Genomic DNA, 15,712 nt, shown 5'->3' with positions numbered 1-15,712 from the left:
TTGTAAACTGGAGTAATAGTAATAGGATGAAATTTAATGGTGAAAAGTGCAAAGTCATGCATTTAGGGATTAATAAGAATTTTGGTTATAAATTGAGGACACATCAGTTGAAAGTAACAGAGGAGGAGAAGGACCTTGGAGTATTGGTTGATCACAGGATGACTGAGCCGCCAGTGTGATATGGCCATTAAAAAAGCTAATGCGGTCTTCGGATGCATCAGGCGAGGTATTTCCAGTAAAGATAAGGAGGTGTTAGTACCATTATACAAGGCACTGGTGAGACCTCATCTGGAATATTGTGTGCAGTTCTGGTCTCCTGTGTTTAAGAAGGATGAATTCAAACTGGAACAGGTACAGAGAAGGGCTACTAGAATGATCTGAGGAATGGAAAACCTGTCTTATGAAAGGAGACTGAAAGAGCTTGGCTTGTTTAGCCTAACCAAAAGAAGGCTGAAGGGAGATAGGATTGCTCTTTATAAATATATCAGAGGGATAAATATCAGGAGGGAGAAAAATTATTTAAGCTTATTAACAATGTGGACACAAGAACAAATGGATATAAACTGGCTGTTAAGAAATTTAGACTTGAAATTAGACGAAAGTTTCTAACCATCAGAGGAGTGAAGTTCTGGAACAGCCTTCCAAGCGGAGTAGTGGGGGGCAAAAGACATATCTGGCTTCAAGACTAAGCTTGATAAGTTTATGAAGGGGATGGTATAATGGGATAGCCTAATTTTGGCAATTAATTGATCTTTGATTATTAATGGGTAAATATGCCCAATGGTCTGTGATGGGATGTTAGATGGGGTGGGATCTGAGGTACTACAGAGAACTCTTTCCTGGATGCTGGCTGGTGAGTTTTGCCCACATGCTCAGGGTTTAACTGATCCCCATACTTGGGGTCAGGAAGGCATTTTCCTCCAGGGAAGGTTGGAAGAGGCCCTGGAGGTTTTTCGCCTTCCTCTGCAGCGTGGGGCACGGCTCACTTGGTGGAGGAGTCTCTGCACCTTGATGTCTTCAAAACACGATTTGAGGACTTCAGTAACTCAGACATAGGTTAGGGGTTTGATACAGGAGTGGGTGGGTGAGATTCTGTGGCCTGCGTTGTGCAGGAGGTCAGACTAGATGATCATAATGGTCCCTTCTGACCTTAAAGTCTGAGTCTGAATTACTGTCTGCATTCTAAGTGTTCAGTTGTATTCAATGGGTAAAAAAGAGTGTGGTTTATGTTGATAGAAAACAGTGAGACAATTTTGGTGATCTAGTTAGCATTACTTTATAATCTTCCAAGGATATGGTTTCACATAGTGCATGCAACCATTGGGTGTTCCTCCTGATCCTGTCTTCAGGCAAGGAGCCAGTCAAGAACAAAAAAGTTTTGGCTCCCAGTTCTCTGTTTGTCTCTGTTCTCCAGTTGTTTCCTGCCTCCCTTCACAAAGGTAGCTGATGCTTTTTTTTGTATCAGCGTGCCTTGGGTGGCTACCAGACTCCTTATGGAGTAGAAGAAACTGGGCAGGAGAGCTTTGCTACTCTTGCTCCAACTCACTTTAGCAGTCTGTTGTGTTTTGTGCCTGAGCGCTTCCACTGACAGACTTGTTGAAGCCAGCCAGCAGCAGAAATTGCTAGCTAGCAGGAATCAGGTGATAACATGTTTCCCTGTTCTGCAGCACAGAATGATCAGCAGGGGGTCAGCCAAGAGATTTCTCTGGATGGATTCCAGTTTGAAGCAGAGGTAGAAGCGAGTGAGGAAGTTTTGGCTGTGTTGAACAACGTTTATGCAGCCTTGTTGCTTCCTCCTGACAGAGACCATTTCTTGTAGGCTTCAACAAGAAATGTCAGACGGTCACTTCTCTTCACTTATCCAGCCCTCCCCGCCCCCTCCCCCCAAGTCTTCTCCAGAGGCTCTTTGGGTTCTCTGTGGGTTCTTAAACATATGCTTCCAGGGACATCCCAGAGGAAGGGGAAGTGGATTAAAGTAGATCTGTCCCACTCTAGTTGTATGTCTTCATCTTCTGCCTTCACTTCTGACAGCTTTTCGGAGAGTCAAAGGAGAGTGTCCCCAGTGGAATAGCCATTCTGGCACCTCACATCTCAGACTCTAAATATTATTTCAGTGGAGTTTGAGGCCTGAGTTGAGATGCTAGGATCCCTATGTTCCTGCAAAGGGGCTATTAGGCACTCATCTTCCTTAATCCTTTTCTGTCTCTGAAATGATTAAAATGGTTTCTCCATTCCATTATGACTCTTGCTTTAAATAGGAAATTATGGGATTAGGGGGTACTTACTTACTTATGGCTGCCTGCTCATCCTCTTCATTCATGTTGGCCATTCAGTTGTTGACTGAAGTTCAGTCAGACAAACTCCACAAATTGCTCTGGAAAAAATCTCTCGTGCTGGCTTTTGGCAGTCAACAGCCTAAATGATATGGCTCAGGACTCAGAGTAGGAGCCAATATTATGGTTTCCTCTTCCATTCTGGTTTTGTTGAAATGGCAGAAGGAAGAGGAATAAGTCTTTAAAATCACATACATCTTGTCTTTTCTGGAGACCCAAAACTTCTCAGACATCTGTCTCCCTACTCCACTAGAGAGTTATAAGGTTCTTAAGGGTCACTTTTACTTCCAAAATATCCCTCTGGCAGTCCAGCTTATCAACATCCCCTGCCTAAATCTTCACTGAGATCAAGGTGGTAATTTCAGCTGCACCCCCCACTGGCAGGCTTCTTTATGATCCCATACCTGGGTAACTGCATCATTCAAGCCCAATCCCTCCAAAAGACCATTCAGGCCCCATTTCTTTGTTCTGTTTGTACTATGTCTGTCACAATGGGGTTCTGGTCCATGAGTGCAGCTCCTAGATGCCATCGTAATACAAATAAATAGGAATAACAAGCAGTATCCAGATCGCCTCAGGTCATGTTCAAAACCCTGGGACTTGTGTTAAGCCTGCACAGGAGCTCACAATCCCAGCCCCAGAGGCTGATCCTTTTAAGTGAAGTCATAGACAGGAAGGAGGCAGAAACATGAATATCCACAGAAAGGACTGAAAAGCTGGAAGTGGACATTTTGATCCTACCTGACCTGCAAATAGAGAGGTACTAGGGGCTGCATGTCTTGTCACGATCCGTTTCCCTGCTGTGTTTCTGTTAAATCCTGTCAGTTCCTTATTCCTTCTTTAGACCCTTGGGGGAGTGCTGAAAGCAAACTAGGGTTCCCTTGGCAATAAAGACTTCACTGACCTGGTACCTACACTGATCCAGTTCCCTAAATTATTCCCTTCTGTAGGTGCTCCTCAAACTTTCCATTATCACCAGTGGCAACCTGAACTGGTGAGCACCCACTTCCCTTCTAGGAGTTGCTGTTTCCTGGGAGAGGAGGGGTTTCACATTGACTTGCTAGAACTCAAAGCAGTTAGACATGTCCTGATATCCCCGAACCTTCCAACAAGTCAGCAGGTCCTGATAAGATTGGCCAACTCTGTAGTAGCTGCTTTCATAAACTGTTGGGGAAAACCAAGTTGTGCATTAAGGAGAACTGAAAGGCAGGGTGATATTGTGACATTTTCTATTGGTAATAGATTTGGGGAGATAAGCACTTCCTAAGTAGTGCACCTACTAATGTGTGCTGCGTGTTTATAATCAAGTCAGATAAGCTCATTTTGTTTAGACCCAATCTGCTGTGATCCAGCAGTTGCAGGGCACCAAATTCAAACATCTGACCGCTAAAGAAACTGAAGTGAAGTCTTAACAGAATTGGTGAAACTAGGCAGAGGATATGGGTTGGGCTTGCCAGAGAACACAAAGGGCTGTGGTTAGATTAAGGCAGTGTTTCTCAAACTTTTTGAATCTCAATCTCTGGATTTAAGAAGAAAAAATCGTGAGCCCTCCCCCAAGGCTTGAAAAGATAGGGGCATAAGCTGACCGAGGCACCCCCCGGGCATCATGGCTCCAAGGTTGAGAAACACTGCATTAAGCTGATAGTCAATGCCAACCAAGTAGAGTGTCTCTTAGTTACAGTATAAAAAAACAGCACTGCTTAGTAATAACTGTGACAAAGGCTCTTTTGTCCTAGCACATAGCCAATAAATGGCGAAAAATATGCAAACCAAATGTGAACCCTTGCAGACTGTGGAATACATGAAATAGGCTGGCAACTAAATTAGTTTGGGTTTCAATAAACGAGAAGTGTAGCTCCAAGGAGAACACAGAGTGATAATTTAGTGAAAAAGTGATGAATGCATGGGTTACTCTGGCAAAGGTCTGCACCCACAAAGATCTGTTACAGCTTTCTAATCAGCTGAAAATGTGGTGGTGGTGGGGAAGCAATCTTGGGTACTGTTATCAGGACAGTCATAAGCAGCCACATTTATTAACTACAATTCACTACACTGTCTCTATTTTCATTTCATTTTATTGAAATATAATGTTGCAATATTTGAATGTGAACAGTAATGGATCAGTAGTATTTATAAAGTAGTATTGTCATTTTATACTAGAGGCCCCAGTCAGGATCAGGGTCCTATTTTACTAATGCTGTACAAATACACATAAAGTCATGGTCTTTTTCCAAAAGAGCTTTTTATCTGAGAAGGCAGGTGACCTGTATAACAAGTGGGAGAGGGATCAATCCCACACACAATTTTATATACTTCTCTCTCCATAATATATTGTTGGAGAGATTGGGCATCAACTGTCCAACTAGGCTTTATTTATTGGCTGATTTCTTATTTGCATCATGACAATGGCTGGTCTTGAGGAAGGATATTGAAGTGTATGATAACCTTATGGATCAGTTCATCAAGGGTTTTCCATGTGCTAAGGGGCAGTTTGAGAAGATGTAAGAAGCTGACAAATGGGCAGGCAAGGCTGGCATCATTGTAAAGGTGCCAAAGGGCAGAGTGATGAAGCAGAGGAGGGTATAATGAACATTATCTGTGTCATTGTTACTAGTGCTAAGTAGCAACAGAAACTTACTTTTACAAGTGTAGTACTTTCTGCATGTTTTGTATTGTTATGAGTGATGTAATACAACTGAAACAGTACATGCTAAAATTTTGCAGCATGTATGTGAGGTGAATGTAAAAATGCTCTTAAAATTCAGAAGCATTTGCATTATCAAGCGCTCCATGTAAAAAATTTTTTTTTAAAGATTGAGATCTTTGCCTTGATTGCATACAAAATCCATTTAATATTACTCTTTTGCATCTGTTTTATGACTGAGCTGTGCATGCCAGAGGACAGATTGCCAATTGTAAAATTGGTATCAATTTGTGAAGAACTGGAAATCTACCAGTATTGTTTACTGTATCATATATTAAACTGGTCCCTCTCATGGTTTTATAGTTTTATATCTTTTATATCCTTGGAAAATGAGAATCCAAATATTTAAAGTCTCTAAAACATTTTGTTCTTGTTCTTCAACGAATTGGGTAGAAACTAGATAAATACAGATGTTTGCCATTTATGTAATTGTATACTGCAATCCTGTTGGGTGATCATAGTTCAAAACATGTTGAACTGTTACAGGAAGCAAGTGCAGTAATAATGACTCTTAACACTAGTTGTTCTCTGGGACAGTGTTTTTACTGAAGTACTGAACAGTCAGTATTGTACAAAAATGCAAAGGTATACAACTGGCTATTCTCAAAATTCACCTGATTGATACAATTGTTATAGTACAGTATATCTGCTTTTTAGAGAGACACATGTGATCCTTACTAGCTCAATCCTTTTTAAAGTTAATTTTTTGTGTTGAGGTTTTTAAAGCTTCAGCAGACTCATTGGTAACTTCTGTGCTGTAGTGACAACGTATTGTGATGCAGATTATACTGAATTGCTGTATCACAATGAGATGTGTTATAGCTAGAGGGACCTTTCCCTGGTCTATATTGTACCACATATTATAAACTTTTAGGCAACAAAAAAATCATTAACCTGGAGTAAAGGTTGGGATGAAAAGCTGTCATTACAGGAAAACAAAATTAATAGGAGAAAGATGTAGATTTTTTTGTGGTTTTAATGGAAGCAGCCTGGAAATTTGGAACTAGGGCTTCACTTAAACAGATTACACAGGTAAGATTACCAAATAACTTCTAGCTTTGCCTTGGCTTGGCTGACATGGCCTCATTCAGAATGAGGTGAACTAGTGAAGGCAAAGCTAAGTAAATTCCTAGGCCAAGCTGCTTTTTAAAAAAAAAATAAAATAAAATAAAATTGAAGGGGTTGGATTTTTTTTATTTTTTATTTTTTTTATTTTTGGGCGGCTGGGAAGAGACCCCTCATATTTCTTAATGTCTTTTTGCCTTAAATTTTCCAGAAAGGGTTCTACTTTGTAAGGCCACGTCAGTTTCCAAATTGGTAGAATTTTGATGAAGTCAGGGAGCAGATAAAATCAGCCTTAATATGGAATAGGAGGTTGACCTTAACTGTGGAGTTGCTACTGAATCTCCATATTGACGTTATAACGAGTTCTGGACAGAAAATTGACTATGTAAAAAAGGCAACTGCTTATTCAGCTTCTCCTTCCTGAGTATTTTCAAGTTATAGCTGCATACTGCACTGATGCAACTCAGTTTTTAGTTGTTAATATTGAAAAGTCAGTGCAACTATCAGAGAAGGAGCATCATCATCAACAAATTTGTCACCAAAGCTATTCTAAGTGTAGAAACTTCTATTACAGACAGACAAAGCTTGATGTTTAGATTTCAGGAGGAGTTTGCAGGATTTGCAGTTAGAAAATACTTCAAACTTATAAAGTGAACCAATTTTATGAGTCATTGATAGACAAAAAATGTGGAACCTCTCCCTTCAATTTTAGATTAATTGCACATATGCTGTACAGCTTTGCAATTTATATTTTCTTGACTCAAATAATGCCATGTGACTGCTGCTGTGTGACATATCAAGGAAGTAAGATGAGATTTGTTTGTTTAAATACACGTTTACCCCGATATAACACAAATTCGGATATAATGTGGTAAAGCAGCGCTCCGGGGGGGCGGGGCTGCGCACTCCAGTGGATCAAAGCAAGTTCGATATAACGCGGTTTCACCTATAATGCGGTAAGATGTTTTGGCTCCCGAGGACAGCGTTATATTGGGGTAGAGGTGTATACACCTTGCCAAGATTTTCAGTAATTAATGCCTAATTTTAAAAATTACTAAACATCCAGCCTCTCCCATGAACATCAGACCACTTATTTAGGTGCCTAAGTATGGGTTTACAAGCCTAACGAGGCACCCATTTTTGAAAACCTTGTCCGTACATGTTTTCTTCCATTTGGTAAATTTTACATTTTAATTGTGTGTTGTTTTTGTTTGACAGGATGAAGAAAATGGAAATAGAGGAGGTACGTATTATTATTATTTTTTAGTATTCCTTGATTATCATTAATCAATAAAGTAATGGGTATGCGCTGTACTGGCTATTTAAGATCTCTGAGTTAAAAATTACGTGTGTGACAGTGCAAGTGTTTTTTTATTGGTCTTCACATGGCATTGGAGCAGAAGTCCATTAAGCGCAAGAGGCAATGTATTCTATCACCCTTAACTTTTTTTTTTAACTTGAAAAGCAGTGTATTATGTAAGTCAGTGGCAGAGGTGAAAGTAAGCTGGTACAGTCTGGTACGGCGTACCAGCAAGAGCAAGTACGTCGTGCCGGACCGCACCGGCTTCCGCGGCGGGGATTTAAAGGGCTCTGGGCTCCCCGCCGCGAGCTATGAGCCCTTTAAATCCCTCCTGCAGCTCCGGTGCCCGGACTGGGGCTAGGATTTAAAGGGCTCAGAGCTCCCCGCTGCTGCGGGGAGCCCAGAGTCCTTTCAATCCCGCCTGTAGCTCAGCAGCCGGGATTTAAAGGGCTCGGAGCTCCTGCAGCGGCGGGGAGCTCTGAGCCCTTTCAATCCCCCCCCGCAGCTCTGGCAGCCAGGCTGGGGCCAGGATTTAAAGGGCCTGGAACTCTGCAGTGGCCGGAGCCCCGGGCCCTTTAATTTGCCCCGGGGGCTCCCAGACACTTCTGCAGCTGGGAGCCCCGGGGTTGATTTAAAGGCCCTGGGGCTCCCAGCCACAGCTGGTGCCCCAGGGCCTTTAAATCTTGAGAGGCCCCGCCTCTTCCAGATGAGGCCATGCCCCCTCAGGACTCTGGCAGTACCGGTAAATCCTGTACGTTACTTTCACCCCGGTCAGTGGTTCTCAAACTTTTGCATTGGTGACCCCTTTCGTACAGCAAGCCTCTGAGTGTGATCGCCTTATACATGAAAAACACATTTTTATATTTAACTCTATTATAAATGTTGGAGGAGAAGTGGGGTTTGTGGGTGGAGGCTGACCTCATGACCCTCTCACATAATAACCTTCCGACCCTCTCAGGGGTCACGACCCCCCGTTTGAGAACCCCTGATGTAAGTAATAGTGGCTGTGCTATGAAGTGTACTGTATAAACTTCATGGAATAACTGTAATACTGTAGTTCTCATATGAGTACTTTGTGAGAAACCAACTGATTTAGTTTTTTAATGCTAAGGCCATGATCCTTCATTATGATCCACACAGGTGCAGTCCTGTTGACTTCAGTAGCACTCCACAGAGGTACAGTGGTCCACCTGCACAAATCACAATGCAGGACTGGAGCCTGATTCTGTATACAAACTATTTTCTCTATATATTGTGGGCAAGTAATAATAACTTTATGGCTTCAGATCAGTTTGTTCTGGTGAAAGCAAGCCAGCACTTGGAGAGTTCAGGATATAAATCTAATGCATAACATTGGCTGGGATTGAAATAAGCTAAAACTTACCCACAAATGTGGCATGTAACTTTTAGAAAAATAGCTGCCTATGAACCTAACTACATGTCCCTCAGAATTTTAACAGCATTAATTTGTCTTCTCATCAGCTCCAATATTCTGCCATTCTCATTTTTCATTCCCTCTGAAATAAGACCTGTTGAACATAGTTTAGAGAGATTCAAGAAAATAAATGTATATGTAAAAGATTTTACACTGCACTTAAATTAGAGGAAAAACCCTAACCTATTTTTTCCAGCCTTCTGTGTGCAATTTTTTTGCTCCCCCTTTATTTAATTGCAAATATTAACATTTTAGAAACCAGAGCAACATCTCATTCCTGCTTAATTTAATTTTTCCTTTGGCACTTACTGTTGTCTCTTCCCTGCCCCCTTCTTCCTTGTATTTTCTTTCCTTCCTTCCAATAAGTGGTTTTGGTCTGTGAGAAGAATTTGGCTTGCAAATTAATGGGGCCTAATCAGACTGTCCTTGCTCATCTGTAACTCCCATTGATTATGGGGGGATTTTTGGGAATGCAAAAGATTTGATTGGGCCCAAAGCAAGTGACTGAACCAAACATCAAGTGTTTGGATCAGCATTGAGTTTAATGAACAAGTGCAGCTCTCTGAAGACTGGCACATTCCAATACAGATCTCTCTGGAGAGCAGCACGCTTTGTTTAAAGAAAGTTAAAAGGACACTATCTCAAATTGGTATTTTGTGTGTGGTGTGTGTGGCTGTGGTGCCTCAGGAGCAGACTAGGGAAGGAACTGTGAATCTCCTTGGCTCTCCTTTTCCTCTACTGGTGGAGCAGATTAATTCCTTCATACTTCAACATCCCCCCCCACTCCCACCAGCTCAGCTGCATTGGCTAGCATGTTCTGGGGTGGAGCCATGCCTGTGCTCAGTCTCTGACCACCTATTTCCTGCCAATCAGTGCCAGAAAGGAAGTAATAGCCATATGGAGAGTGTGTTCTCATCTGTGCTAGGATACACTGGACATGTAGCCTGCAGAGGAGAGTACCACTCCATTACTCCCTTGGCACAGGCACACACAGCAAGGAACATCCTTGCCTTTGGTGCTGAAAGGAGTCAGTCTTGTGCATGGAACAAGTACAGAACATACAATAACCAATGAACCACAACCCTGAAACTAAATGCATTTGTTATTGACAAGGTGTTGCAGCACTCCCCCATTTGGTCATAGGGATAACCTGATCAGCGAGAGGCATAGATCAATATTTATTTACCTCAAATTTTGTTCATTTGAATAGCCTCCCTGAGCTTTATTTCTCAATGGCCCATACCTAATGGTTCAGAGGGAAAGCAACAGTCCCAAAATGTACCACATTATACGATGGGCTGAGTACAAGGTGGGGACAAGTTTCCTTTTCTGAAATAATAAATTGGTTAACAGTTTACACTAAAGTCATAAGATTATTTATTCAGCAACTTAAAACGTCCTAGGTGCCTTGCAATACACCTCAGACATGAACCCTGCCCTGGGAAGATGACACGCAATATTAGAGAGAGTATAACAAAGGGCGTAGTAAGATGGAGTTGATAGAGAAGAAAAGGGGTAGCATCAGTAACATAACGTGACTGCTCACAAGAACCAGTGTCCTGCATAGTGAAGATTTGTGTGTGTGTGTGTGAGGAATAAAAACACCTACAAGTCTCATTGGCTAATTTCTTGTCAACTTCGTGAATGAAATGGGATCCTATGAAGGGACTTGAATCAGAATAGGGGAGTGGCTTTATAGAGATGCTCAGCGAGGTTCTACGTAGCCAGGAACAATGTGGAAGAAAGTAGGGAAATGGTTTTGTGTGGCAACTGGACGAATTGGATATTGGAGCTGGCATTGCAGTTGGGGGCAGAGTAGTGAAATAAAGACAAGATTTGAAGGACTATGGGGCATTATTCACATGATCAGATCAATTGGCAAAAGTGTATGTTCTTAGTTATCCACTTTGCATGGATTATAGGGTAGTGATGTGGAAATCAGAGTGGGTAGATACAGTAATGAAGAAACAATGAAAGCATGGACAAGAGGTTTGTTTGAACTGAAAGAAAAGGTTGATATAAAGAATTAGTGGAGGAAGCAATGACCAGATTTGGGCTGTCTAGGTGTATGGGGCAAAGGGGAGGAGTTGATGAAGATCCATAAATTATGTGCATAGCTTTTATTAAGAGTGGGGGGAAAAAACGTGCTTTTGAGAGAAGATGTGTAGTGGAAGAAGCCTGTTTACTCACGGAATTTTCTCAGGAAGCATTCAGCAGTGCAGAAAAGGAGGAATCAAATACTCAGGGTGCACCAAAACAAAGGTATAAGATGGTGGAATGGCATTTGGGAGAGAGCGGCACAGGAATCAAAACTGAAGGGGAGGGATTTGACTAGTCAGTAGAAGTGAGGAAGGGACGTGATAATAGCAGGTCATCAATGGTGATTTGATCACAGAAGCAGTAGGGGCAGAGTGGGTGGCATTAAATATGATTGTTTGAGGTCATGGTTATTTTTTGGCAAAAGTCAGACAGATTGTAGGCAATAAACAAAACTTCTTGGAGGCCCACGACCTGTCTGTGGTGGGACTGACCGCCGGGTGGGAGGCTGAAGCCTGAGTCCCATTGCCTGTAGGGATGTGTGTGTATGTGCTGATACCGCAGAGCTTTGCTGCGTGGGGTGAGGGTGGAGGGATGCTGACAACAGTAATGAAATCATATCCTTAAATATAAGTGGTGGTCAGGGGGAGAGAATGCAGATGTGGAAAGATTAGAGGAGGGGCAGTATTAGCTGAAGATAGGTAAGGTGAATTGCCAGGCTTGCTTGTTTTTATCTTAATATGTGATCAAGTGTTCATGTGTTGCTAGAACATCCTTTAGTACCCTAAACAGTATAAGGCAGGACACTTGGTCCAAACAGCAGAAGGGTTATTACTATTTCAGCATGTTCTACTCTGATATGTATATGATATTAGACTTCAAGAAAAGCAAAAGGCACAGCACATTGTGGAGATCATCCTCGATTGTGTTTGTTTTTTTGGATGGGATAGTCCTAGGAGCTTAAGATGTTGGACCTGCTTTCACCTACTGCTCTGAAGTCTTGCTTTCATCCAGGGTGCTCTGAAGTCTTGCTGCAAGAAAACTCAAGGTAGTCTGGGTGTAGACAAACAGGTGGGTGCAGTTGCCAGAATGAAAAAGGCTGCTGCAGTGGTGCTGAAGCTGTTTCAATTTTACATTACCTGTTCCCAAAATAGCTAGCATGCAGGGGATCAAATCGGGAAGCCTATACCCATATGCTTTTTGTAATCGAATGAATGAATTAGTTTCATGTAATGTCTTAAAGTAGAAATCAGTTAGTTTAGTAAAATTATGGTGTGCCAAAATTAAGGTGTGCTTACATAGTCCTTTACAAGGAATCGTTAATAAATGGCCTATGTAAGAAAGCAGGTAATTGAACATGGAAAGTTACCAGAAGTTGCTTTTGTACATGCAAACTGATGTATGTTTGAGTGGTGGTAGGGTATCCCATCTGGGGATCACTCAAATTTGTTGTTGTTTTATGGAACAGAGTTATTGGGAAATACGTAATCCAAAGGAGCCATCTAGTGGCAACTTCATTAAATAGGTTTAAGCTTAAGGAACGTTTTTTATTTATATATTAAGGCAGTATCACTTATGAGACTGCAGTAACATGCTTGCTTATTTTTCCTTTAGCACGTTTATATTGGGGTATTTTGTTCTTATTTTTTATTGAATTTCATCTTGTTGATTTCAGACCAATTCTCCAATTTGTCAAGGTAATTTTGAGTTCTAATCCTGTCCTCTAACGTGCTAGCAGTCCCTCCCATTTTAGTGTCATCTGCAGATTATAAGCATATTCTCCTCTCCAAATCAAAATCATTTATGAAAATACTGAATTGTACCAGACCCAGGACTGCCCACTAGATATGCCCTCTCAGTTTGACTTTGAGTACCATCCTTCAACCAGTTATGCACCCACCTTTTAATAAATTAAACTAGACTAAACCACATTTCCCTAATTTTCTTATGAGAAGGTCATGTGGGACTGTCTCAAAAGCCTTACTAAAATCAAGTTACATCACATCTTCTGCTTTCCCCCCATCCATTAGGCCAGTAATTCTGTCAAAGTATTTGATTAGGGATCTAATACACATCTGGTGATTGCCATAGTTTAGTTAGCAACATGTTTTGTTGAGGATAGAGATAGGATACGAGACAGTGGCAGCTACTGTGTCAGAGGTCAGGCCCTGGTCTTCAAGAAATTCTTTATTTGGTTCCGGATAACTTTTGGTCTTTCACAAAATTACCATTCCATTCTTAAAGATGTTACCCATTACAACACAAATGTCCCTGAAATGCCAAATCCTTTCCCCATGTTAGTCCTCTATTTCAAATGGAGGGAACGTTACTATGGATGTATTCCTCTCAAAAAGCCTTCCGTGTACCACACTAGAGAACAGAAGTAGTCAACATAAACCATACTGTCTGTTGGCTAATGATTGTGCATAAGAATGTTTAAAGACAGAAAGGGCCATTAGATTATCTAATGAACCTGAATAACACTGGACATACAATTTCCCCCCTCCAAAGCGCCCAGTAAGTTATGTTTGGCTAAAGCATGTTTTCTAGAAAGGCAACCAGTCTTGATTTGAAGATATCAAGAGGTGGAGACTGTCACTTTCCTTCAAAGTTTGTTCCAATCATTAATCACCTTCACTACTAAAAATGCGTGCCTTATTTCTAATATGAATTTGTCGGACTTTAATTTCCAGCCATGGCATCAAAGTTGTTCCATCTTTCTCAACTAGATTAGAGCCTTTAAGTACCTGGTATTTCTTCCTGTAAAGGTATTTTTACAGTGTAATAAAATCCATCTCTCAGTCTTCTTGTTGATGAATTTAAACAGATGGAGCTCTTTAAATCTGAGTGCAAGGCATTTGTTTACAGCCCTCTCTACTCTTTTGTTTATATATCCAAGGATTGCATTAGCCATTTTTGCCATAGTTTTGCACTGGGACCTCATGCTTAGTTGCTTGTCCAGTATACCTCTTAATGCTTTTCAGGGTCACTGCTTTCCAGGATCCGACCCCCCCCCCCTATATTCTCTAGGTTTGGCCTGCATACTTTGTTACTTTGTTTCTAGATTTATAACTTTGCATTTGGGTGTATTGAAATTCATTTTGTTTGAATGGGCCCAGCTTACCAAATGATCCAGATTGCTGTATCAGCGACCTGTCCCCTTCATTTGGTGTTGTCTGCAAATTTTGTCAGTAGTGATTTTATATTTACTTCTTGATCATTGATGAAAATATTGAATAATGCTGGGGCTAACACTGATCCCTGTGGAACCCCACTAGAAAAGCCTCGTTCTACGATGATTCCCCATTGACAAGTGTTTTTTCACATCTATCCAGTATCTATTTCTTAATAGAGCTGTCTGGAGGACAACAGGTTTGTTTTGCGGTAGCTTTTATTCTTTTAAAATTATTCATTCCACATTCATTCTTAATCCATTTAATGTGTTTTCTATGATATTCTATAGCGCCAATTTTTTAAATCGGAACATTGTGTGATATTAAGCCAAATGCCTTACAAAATTAAGTACATTACATTTATGTAGTTCCTTTAATCAACCAAACCTCTAATCACATCAAAAAGTGAAATATAGTGTGTTGGACAAGGCTGACTTTCAATAAAACCATATTGATGTCAGACTAATGAGTTTATAATTACTCAGGTCATCTCTCTCTTCCTCTTTGAATATTGGCACAACATTAATACTTTTCCAATATTCTGGTATTCCAACTTTTTTTTTTAAAGTTATCACTGGATCAGAGATCTCCTGAGCCAACTCTAAGGAGTCTTGAGTGCAAGCTATGTAGGGCTGCTGACATAAAAATTCTTATCCATAATTAATGTAGTTTTAATGTCCTCTTTAGTCAGTAATGGAGTGCACAGTGGTTCATCATCCTCATTATGAGTACATCATCCTGCTTCTTTCCAAATACAGAACAGAAATAACTGATTTCCTTGAAAATCCTCAGAAAATTCAAACTTTGCTCAGAGATCGTGCTGAAAATTTGGGGCGGATACAATGTGTTTTTTGGGTTTTATTTTTTTTAACAAAATGTAGCAGTTGACGCCTGATTCAAGTCCCTTATTAGATGTTCCCTTTTCTTACCCAGGATTGATGTCCGACTAACAGGCCTACAATTGCCTGGGTCACCTGATTTGCCCTTTTTAAATACTGGCACAACATTAGCTTTCTTTCAGTCTTCTGGAACTTCCCCAGTGTTCCAAGACTCTTTGAAAATCAACATTAATGGTTCAACAAGCTCCTCTGCAAGCTTGCAGCGATTTTCACTCAGGTTTGGCTGTGGTATCTTTTTTCATGAGACAAGTATGCTGTCCATTTGCCTCCTAGGTGAAGGATCCTTTGTTTCCTTGTATCCTTCAGATATACCCTAACAATCCTTTTTTTGGTCACAAACAGGACAGCCCTGCTGTGTTTCACCACTCTTGTAGATTTTTCACACTCTTCTTTTGTCTGTGGGTCTGTATGCAAACAGGCCTACGTTATGAAGCATACAATAAATAAATGGCCAGACAGGGACATTGGTGTTTGTCACCTCGGAAATGTTCCTTTCAGAGAGGGAGTATGTCACCAACTGGTGACCAGCCTTGCTCCAGAAATGTTCTTGGTTAAGAACATAACTTTTAGTATAGATATATAATTCCATAATATTAGCCATACATATATTTCAGTGATTTTTGACAACCAGTTGACTACTGACTCTTGGAGAGATCTCACATGCCACCCTTTGGTGAGCTATTATGCATATGTCTGACCCAGAGGATTCTTGTAAAACTCAATAATCACCCTGCGCCCTCTGCCATTTGGCACCAGGAGGTCACAG

General features: G+C 41.0%; 1 protein-coding gene across 6 annotated transcripts in view; it reads left to right on the top strand.

Moving 5' to 3' along the window:
• ARHGAP21 (Rho GTPase activating protein 21) overlaps positions 1 to 15,712 on the top strand; it is a 209,975-nt gene that overhangs the window by 87,105 nt on the left and 107,158 nt on the right. For all 6 annotated transcript variants that reach the window (XM_045003537.1, XM_045003535.1, XM_045003536.1 and 3 more), the window contains exon 4: positions 7,321 to 7,345. In XM_045003537.1, coding sequence (XP_044859472.1) covers positions 7,321 to 7,345 — 25 coding nt within the window. The remainder of the gene's footprint in view (positions 1 to 7,320; positions 7,346 to 15,712) is intronic.

This window comes from Mauremys mutica, chromosome 2 (assembly GCF_020497125.1).
Source record: "Mauremys mutica isolate MM-2020 ecotype Southern chromosome 2, ASM2049712v1, whole genome shotgun sequence".
Lineage (NCBI taxonomy): Eukaryota > Metazoa > Chordata > Testudines > Geoemydidae > Mauremys > Mauremys mutica.
This window is presented reverse-complemented; position numbering and strand designations above follow the sequence as displayed.